The 9,110-nt window shown below is 39.4% G+C and overlaps 1 protein-coding gene across 1 annotated transcript; it reads right to left on the bottom strand.

Moving 5' to 3' along the window:
• Positions 1-3,214: 3,214 nt before the first annotated feature.
• LOC115424335 (tripartite motif-containing protein 16-like) lies at positions 3,215-5,887 on the bottom strand. Its single transcript, XM_030141537.1, has one exon. It carries the CDS (start codon positions 5,855-5,857, stop codon positions 4,190-4,192), a length of 1,668 nt encoding a protein of 555 aa, XP_029997397.1. The 5' UTR covers positions 5,858-5,887; the 3' UTR covers positions 3,215-4,189.
• Positions 5,888-9,110: the final 3,223 nt, after the last annotated feature.

Genomic DNA, 9,110 nt, shown 5'->3' with positions numbered 1-9,110 from the left:
TAGACACTGAATGGACACTGAATGCACGCTGAATGGACCCTGAATGGACGCTGAATGGACACTGAATGGACTTTGAATGGACGCTGAATGGACCCTGAAAGGACGCTGAATGGACCCTGAATGGACATTGAATGGACCCTGAATGGACGCTGAATGGACACTGAATGCACGCTGAATGGACCCTGAATGGACACTGAATGGACACTGAATGGACCCTGAATGGACATTGAATGGACGCTGAATGGACCCTGAAAGGACGCTGAATGGACCCTGAATGGACATTGAATGGACCCTGAATGGACGCTAAATGGACCGTGAATGGACCCTGAATGGACGCTGAATGGACACTGAATGGACCCTGAATGTAAAGCCCAGAGAATAAAAGGTTTAGTTCTGACGTGATTTTTTATGTGTCAAATCTAACTTACCTGATTGCTTAATTATTTATTTTTTATATTTAAAATCTTATTAGTCAGGGGCCAAAGTATCAAAAGCTCAATAAAATGGGTTGAACCTGACATGGTCTGCCATACTTTTTATTTGTGGTTTTTTTTTGGTTAATTTTGATCCTAAGGACCCGTAATTGGAGGGTCTGCTCTGCTGGAAATATCACGAAAAAAAATTGTGGCCTTATTAGTGTATGTAGCTGTCATTTTTTTATATAAAATTTTGAAAAATGAACATTTACATAATCAGTGATTTAAATATAGAAAATACAGGATTTACAGTGACCATGTGACCTACCTGAAGTCCAAACTACATGGGTTCCACACCTGTCACTGTGAGCATGTCTGCTTCTGTTGGACTGATGAGTGTGTTTCATGTGGAAAACATGTTGATGAACCGGTGAGTCGTCATTCCTGAGGTTGGATGATGTTGGAGGCATCTCACCTGGTGCAAACAAACCCACAGACACAGAAGAAAGAGGAACACCACCTTCATTTAACACCAGACACACCATCAATGAAGAAAAAGCACTGAAAAGAAGAGAAAATTCAACAAGAATCAAAGATGAACTCCAATGGTGTGAGGCTTATCAAATAAAAATACACAGGAAATCCAAAAAAATGGAATGAAACGAACAACAAAATGAAGAAAAAAGGCAAATAAATGGACAAAAAAAATTAACAAGATTATTGGAAAATTAAGTACAATACCAACAAAATGAAGAAAAAAGGCAAATAAATGGACAAAAAGTGAAATACATTCTTAGAAAAGTAAGTAGAATAGCAACAAAATGAAGAGAAAAAAAAATGAACAAAATGATCAACAGCAAAAATAAACATGAAATAATAGTAAAAAACTAAATGAACAAAAACTAAACAACAAAATTAACAAAATAAGAAAAACAGTTAAATGGACAAAAAAAAAAGTACAAGATTATTGGAAAATTAAATAGAATAGCAACAAAATGAAGAGAAAAAAAATGAACAAAACGATCAACAGCAAAAATAAACATGAAACTAGAAGCACTCGGAGAGCGCAGACCTCCGCCAAGGCTGATCAGTGGGCCCCCCCGTGGGCCCCCCCAACCCCGATCACACCCAAAAGTTAATCATTTCTTCCTTATCCCATTTCCAACAAACCCTGAAAATTTCATCAAAATCTGTCCGTAACTTTTTGAGTTATGTTGCACACTAATGGACAGACAAACAAACAGACAGACAAACAAACCCTGGCAAAAACATAACCTCCTTGGCGACGGTAATAATAGTAAAAAACTAAATGAACAAAAACTAAACAATAAAATTAACAAAAAAAATAACAGTTAAATGGACAAAAAAAAGAACAAGATTATCGGAAAATCAAATAGAATATCAACAAAATGAACAAAAAACCAATAAAATGATCAACAATAAAAATAAACATGAAATAACAGTAAAAACAAACCAAAATCAACAAAAGCTAAACAAGAAAACAAACAAAAAAACAATTAAATGGAGGAATGTGCTTCCAGTAGACACACATATGTTACTACTTCTTCTTAGTGAATACATCACATGAAATAAATTGTCCTGTGGAGAAACGACGTCTCCGGAGCCTCTGGACGTCTCCAGAATGACGACTCACCGGTTCATCAACGTGTTTTCCCCATGAAACACACTCATCAGTCCAACAGAAGCAGACACGCCCACAGGGACAGGTGTGGAACCCATGTGGTTTGGACTTCAGGTAGGTCACATGGTCACTGTTCTGTCAGATGGAGTGGAGTCGCTTTAACTCTTACACTCCTACAATTATTTTACACATGACGTCCAAGGCCACGGTCCTCTACAACTGACCTGGAATCAGTCATTTATCAGCAGTTATCATCATTTTATCCTCTGGATTGGACATTTTTCAATTTAAAGCTTATCAAATTAAAACAGAAGAAATGAAGAAAAAGTGTTTGGTTTTTTAATATTATCCTTTATATTTGACATTTTTCTGTGTATTTGTCTCATTATTGGGTTAATTTTTCTTGTTTATGCTGTTACTTTTTTTCATTTTTTAATGTTTTGGATCCTACTTGTTCATACGGTTGCTGATTTTGTGTATTTTGCTGCGTAAATGCTTAATTTTTTAATTATTTGTTAATTTTGTTGATTATTTTGTTGATTATTTTGTTCATTTTTGTTCAGTCTGTTGATTAGATTAGACAGAACTTTATTGATCCATTTGACAGAGACCTCTGTAAATTCAGAATTGTTCATTTTTTCTCATATTGTTTATTGTTTTTTTTTTGAATTCATTTTGTGATTACTTTTATTTTCATTTGCTGATTATTTTTTATATTGTATTTTTTTCCTGTTAATTTTTGTGTCATGTTGATATTATTTTTTAAATTAGTGGCTCATTTTACTCATTTTTCTATAAAACCTCAGTACATTAATGCTATAAATCGACTATTGTCTGAACTAAAGGCTTGTAGACATGTTAAGGTCAAAGGTCACACTAAATACGACCCCTGTGGTTTATAGAAGCTGTTTTTTTTCCATTACACTGTGTTTTTTCCTGCTGTTCATCCTTCACATCTATCAGATTGGATCTAAATACAGACAAATGCATACGTGTGGACATTCGAACTTTACTAAACCAACAAACAGAATGTTGGACCTGGACTTTTCCACTGGGCTGTAGTTGTCCATATGGTGTCCAAATGTGGATCTGATGGACCCGTAATGTCTTTTGGGAAATAACGGTTTATTTTAAGACTTAGAACTCAGAGACAATACTGTTTCTTTATCTTTTTATTCATATTTTTATGCACAAATCCTCATTTTTCCATAAACTTCCCCATTATGTGATGACTGATAATTCTCCTAATATTATATCTTCTCATATTTACAACATCAGTATTTTCTACGTAATTGAACTAAGTCACACCTCAGGCTTTAAGGACAAATGTGCCCATTTTCTAAGATGGTGGACATCTACTGTATCTATTGAACTGGATCATCCAACATTTTCAGCCCGTTTATATGACCATAGAAAAACAATAACTGTTAATAATCAGATAAATGGAATAATCAGATATGATGCGTTTACATGCACTTCAGAAATAATGGAAAAACCATGTTCTGTGTTTCAGTCCATTATTGGATTTCTTTGGGGGTTTGTACATACGTAGTGATGATAGAATCCAACTTCCTGTTATGGTCTTCAGCTCATGTTTGACTAAATCACTTCTGTTTTCTCTCATTTCTATTTTCTTGCACATGCTCAGATGGAACAGAATGAACTCAATCAGATGAACAGGTTTTCATGCATAAGCTTAGACTCCTTCTGAGTTAGTTCATGATCTCCACTTCTATCGTTGTCTCCAAATCCATGTCTGTGCTTCTTCGGTAGGAAACAGGAAGAAACAGAAGATTTGAACTAAACTCCTCCAAAGTAGAAATATGGCTCCACTTTGTTTGACTTCATCCAAAGCACAGACACCATGACAGTCTTGTTGTGCCGTCCTCAGTTAATGACAGCTCTGTGAACGTCACAGATGGTTCTACAAACACACTATTGGCTGGCTGATAGTCACATACATCTGACTATTAAAATCCTGACAAGAAAGTCTGAATGGGACCAAATCTGGATTGTGAGTTCAGTAAAAAAAAAAAAAAAAAAAAAAAGTTGATGTGTTTTTGTGTCATGTGATTTAGAGATAGATACAAAAAGACTGATCTGATCAACTGGATCAAAGTCAACGATGAGTTTAATGGAGTTTAGGAAAGTGGGCATAGGATCCAGCACCCCAAAGACCAAATCCAACGTACAGAGGTTGAGTGAATGTGGTCTGGACTCTGTGGATCAGAGTCATGGTTTCAGCGACACTGTAGAAGGACAGAATACCTGCCGTGTGATCCAGGTACACTCCGATTCTGGAGGAAACTGGACCTGGGACAGAAGACCAGACACCGTTATGATGAAATACAGGAGAGTAATGGTTACAATCTAAAGCCCAAGATTTGTCATTGCTTCCAAATCCACATTCAGACTTTCCTTTTCTCTTAATATCCTTATATGCAACTGCGACATAAACGTACTCCCCACTCCTCTCCACCTCCCAGTAACATCGACCAGTCAGACTCTCTCTGCTCAGGACCTGTTCCCAGTCACTGAATCTGTCTGGATGATCAGGATAGTTCTGTTTTTGACTCATATATGTTACTCTTCTATTCTCCTCAGACAGTGACAGATGTTCATACGCTGTGTTTGGATCCAGTGTGATTTGACGTGAATATTGTAAGAATCTTGCTCTGGTCTGTGGTTCAGATTCTAGTAGAACCTGTGTTTGAGCGATGGTCAGTGAGATGTTGATCCATTCCTCTGTCAGACTGAGCTGTAGTTTATCTCTGAGTTCTGACACAGCTGTCATCACATCCTCAAAGTAACTCTGAGGATGGATGTGGATGCCACATGAGTCTGGATCTTCTCTGAGTTCGGACACTGATGGATACTGGAGTAAAAACTTGTTGTGGTTGTGCGTGTGTGACAGTTTGTCCATCTCAGCGTCTTTCCTCCTCAACTCAATGATCTCCTGCTCCAGCTTTGACTCCAGCTCTTTGACTCGAATCACTTCAGTTTCCTCCTTGGATCTGATCTGCTGCTCCACATCACTCCTTCTTTCCTCCAGGAGTCTGATCAGCTCAGTCAGGATCTTGTGGCTCTTCTCCAATGCTTCATCAGCACAGCGACTGATGTCCTCCGCCTCCTTTTGGAGCAACTTCACATCTTTCTGTTTGTCTTTGATTCTCTGCTGGATTTTCTGTCGACTCACCTCCAGCTCTGTCTGCCTCTCAGTCCTTTCTGCTGCAGATGAGACTGTGTCGTGGCCTTTATGTTCATCCACAGAGCACAGATAACAGATACACTGACGATCAGTGTGGCAGAACATCTTAATCACCTCACCATGACGAGAGCAGACATTCTCCTGGAGCTTCTCCAATGGATTCACCAGCTTGTGATTCTTAAAGGCAGCAGATTCATGATGAGGCTGAAGGTGTTTGTGGCAGTAGGAGACCAAACACACCAGACAGGACTTGACAGCTTTCAGTTTCCTCCCAGTGCACACATCACAGGCCGCATCTTCAGCTCCAGCGTAGCAGTGATCAGCAGCAGCAGGCTCAAGTCCAGTCTTCTTCAGCTGATCCACTAAATCGGCCAACATGGTGTTTTTGACCAGGACAGGCCTGGGTGTGAAGGTCTGTCTGCACTGAGGGCAGCTGTGGAGGTTCTTCCCATCCTCTCCATCCCAGTGGGTTTTAATACAGCCCATACAGTAGTTGTGTCCACAGGGAATAGTCATCGGATCCTTCAGTAGATCCAAACAGATGGAACAGGAGATTGTTTCATGATCCAGCTGAACTCCTTTCTGCTCCATTTCTGCCGCGTGTCTCAACGACTGGTTCAGTTTCACTGAGTGAAAGCAGTTTGAGCTCTAACCTTATCAACATGTGCAGTGTTTCCTGTCTGCTGTCTGGATCCGCCTCCTGTTGGCTCCGCCCACCTGTAAATTGTCAAATCTACAGGGGAGGAGTCGAGGTCATGTATGGACAGTGTGGAGCTGCTGTGTTTGTTATGACACAGAAAACAAACCAGTTTTTGTCAGTCCCATAGACCAGTTGGGTCCTACAGTCAAGGTTTGGACTGTTTTACTCATCAGCTGCTGTGGATCCTGGTTTGAAGATACTGTCCCCTCAATATTTTCACCAAGCCCAGATTAAAAATGACATTTGACATGATTGCAATTGACTATGGCCTGTTCAAGTGGAATTGAACTACACTTATGAGCCTGTAGAAATAACAGTATGGATCTGTAGAAATAACAGCATGGATCTGTAGAAATAACAGTATGGATCAATAATGAGCCCTGACGAGGGTGTGTTTAAAGGTGGTTTTTCATGATCATATTCAGATAATGTTCAGATGAAGGCATGAAAAGAGGAGCTGGTGGTGCAGAGAAGAAGGAAATGAACTGAAAATGAACCAGATAAACTGTGCTGAAATATGATTGAACAGTACATTTAATATTTTAGACGTGAACAGTGGAATACAGAGGAGAAAAAACTGGAGTAGAGGAAAAGAACAAAAATAATCAAGAATCAGTTCAATTCAGAAAAATTACTGAACTTCGCGTGTGCGTGTGTGTGAGCTTGCAAAATTGTAATGAACTGTAACCGTAATGTTTTGCCAATGGGCACTAAAGAATGAAAGAGAGGGATGGAAACACTGTCCAACACCCACACAGTGGTACTGTGAACAGTAAAAGACCTTCTTTACTCCTCTGGCTTATTCCTGTAAAACAAGGAATAAAACATATTGGTCAGGGTAAAAACACAAATGGGAGTTTAAAACTGTAAAACTAGCCAGGGCACAAAAATCTATGAGCAGACAGCTGATTGTATTAGCACTTGTAACGTTAATGGCTAATATGCATAGATGATCATTCTTAGTGAGTGAGACAATATGAACATATCTAATCTGATGACTAATAAAATATCTAATAAAATATTACCTTATTTTTCCCATCTGTCCTCACATCTCTAATAGTTGTAGACTTTGTCCATATTGATGGCAGCACTACCCTCTTCTTGCCTTGACTTGATTCACATCAGCTGGTCCACACTTCCCATCTGAAAACTCACCTTGTACTTTTACTTTACTACACGTCTTGCCAACGACTCCAGTCTTGGTTGAAAAAGAAGAAAATTGTTTCACCGGCATTCCCTCGTTGGTGTTTATGTTGAGTGACAGCCACTCCACTCTGGTGCTCCAGGAATGTTGCCCTTCTGTACAGATGTATTGATGTACTTATTGTTCAGGAGGAAATCCATTATCCTTCTGGCTAGAATGCTAAAGAAGATCTTCCCTCCACACTGAAAAGTGAGATGGATAAGAACTGCTCCAGCTTGAACGAGTTCTCCTATTGGGGAATTCAGACACTCAATCCCTGCTTCCACTGTTCTGCAAGGGTCCCACATGCAGCAGCTTCCAGAGGATTTTTTTTTCCTTTTCTTTCTTTCTTTTTTTTTTTTTTTTTAATATATCTAATTGGTATATTTTTTTTACATTTTCAAGAACAGACATGAGATATATCACAAAACAAAGTAATAACAAAAAGAAATCCACCCTCCCCCCACCCCTATGAAAAAAATACAAACAGAGGACAACAACAGAAGTAACAATAACAAAAGAACTATCTAATAGGATGCAAAAGAAAAATATAAGGATTTTCAGTCAAGTGTAAAAAACAACTAACTATGAGTGAATATAGAGTACATGGACTTACTCAATACTTAAAGCTATACCTACCGATGTGCCATGTCTCACAGCACAAAATTTGAACATGAACAACCCACCTCCCCCCAAAGCCCCACCAGCTTCCCCCTGCCTTCCCCCTCCTCTCACCTGACGCACATGGTGGAAGCGGAGGCAAATGTGTGGTCCACTTCAGCGTGGCTGCAGACCCCTCCCTCAGCAACCAGACACATCATCCACCTGCTGTACAGGAGTTGCTCCTGTTTCATTAGGAGACCCTGTATTTAAGGGTCAGGTCTGTGCAGCACTGGGTCATTGTCTTTACTACACCTCATCACCTGGGTGGAATGGGCTTTACTGTGAGCGGGCAGACTCTGCCACTGTCCGTGGACTTTAGAGGTTTCATAGTCCATACATTTATCATCATACATCATCCTACATTGTGTGACACCAAGTACATGTATGCAGAGTCCTGCTGCTGTAAAAATGTACCTTTAGATAGACGTGTCTGCAGAGTCCAGTACACCTGACTCCTGGACTTTATCTCCATCCTTCATTCACCGGACTCTGACTGCTGCAATCAGGGTTTTCTGTTTGTTCCCCTTAGTTGTTGTTTCTGTTAATAAATCTGTTTTTCCCTTCAACACCATGCATTTGAGTCCTATTCACACACATCCTAGACAGGAGACTGCAGTCAGTGACAGGAGGAGCAGAGTGAGTGGAACGTTAGATTCAGAGGCACCGGTATTAGATACGGGACGACAGTAATGGATGACTGACAGGAGGCTCAGACAGGCTCAGCCAATTATTTTATTCTGACCGAACAAAATGACTGGTCAAACTTTTAGCAGAAATATATGAGAATTAAATATTTTTTAGTTTCAAAGCTTGGTGGATTTCTTTTATATTTTAGTTTGACACACGCTTATTAGGAGCATTTTAAAATGACAAAAGAAAAGTGTAAAAATGCCACATCATATGGTATAACTTTCATACATTAGACTGCAATCAGGGTTGTTTTGACAGATAAGATAGGAATGGCTGCCACATCACATGGAAGACTGTAGATTTGAGGGAAATGGGGTATCAGATCTTCCCTATATGGTCATTAGGTCATGCTGGTCATTTCAGCAACCAGGTTTTAAAAACTGGTATGTCTTCACCTGTCCAGAGGGTGAGTAGAATCCTTTTTGTCACAACTAAGCCATATTATATTGCCTTGTGTTTGAAATGGGACAGAGTTAATAGACATCTAGTTTCCCCCAGGATGGTGGTGTGAGGTCACAGTTGTATATGACAGAAAAACATTTAATAATATCAGACCAGAGCTTATTTAGTTTGGGGCATGACCAGAAGAGATGGCCCAAAATGTCACA

The sequence above is a fragment of the Sphaeramia orbicularis genome, chromosome 8 (assembly GCF_902148855.1).
Source record: "Sphaeramia orbicularis chromosome 8, fSphaOr1.1, whole genome shotgun sequence".
Lineage (NCBI taxonomy): Eukaryota > Metazoa > Chordata > Actinopteri > Kurtiformes > Apogonidae > Sphaeramia > Sphaeramia orbicularis.
This window is presented reverse-complemented; position numbering and strand designations above follow the sequence as displayed.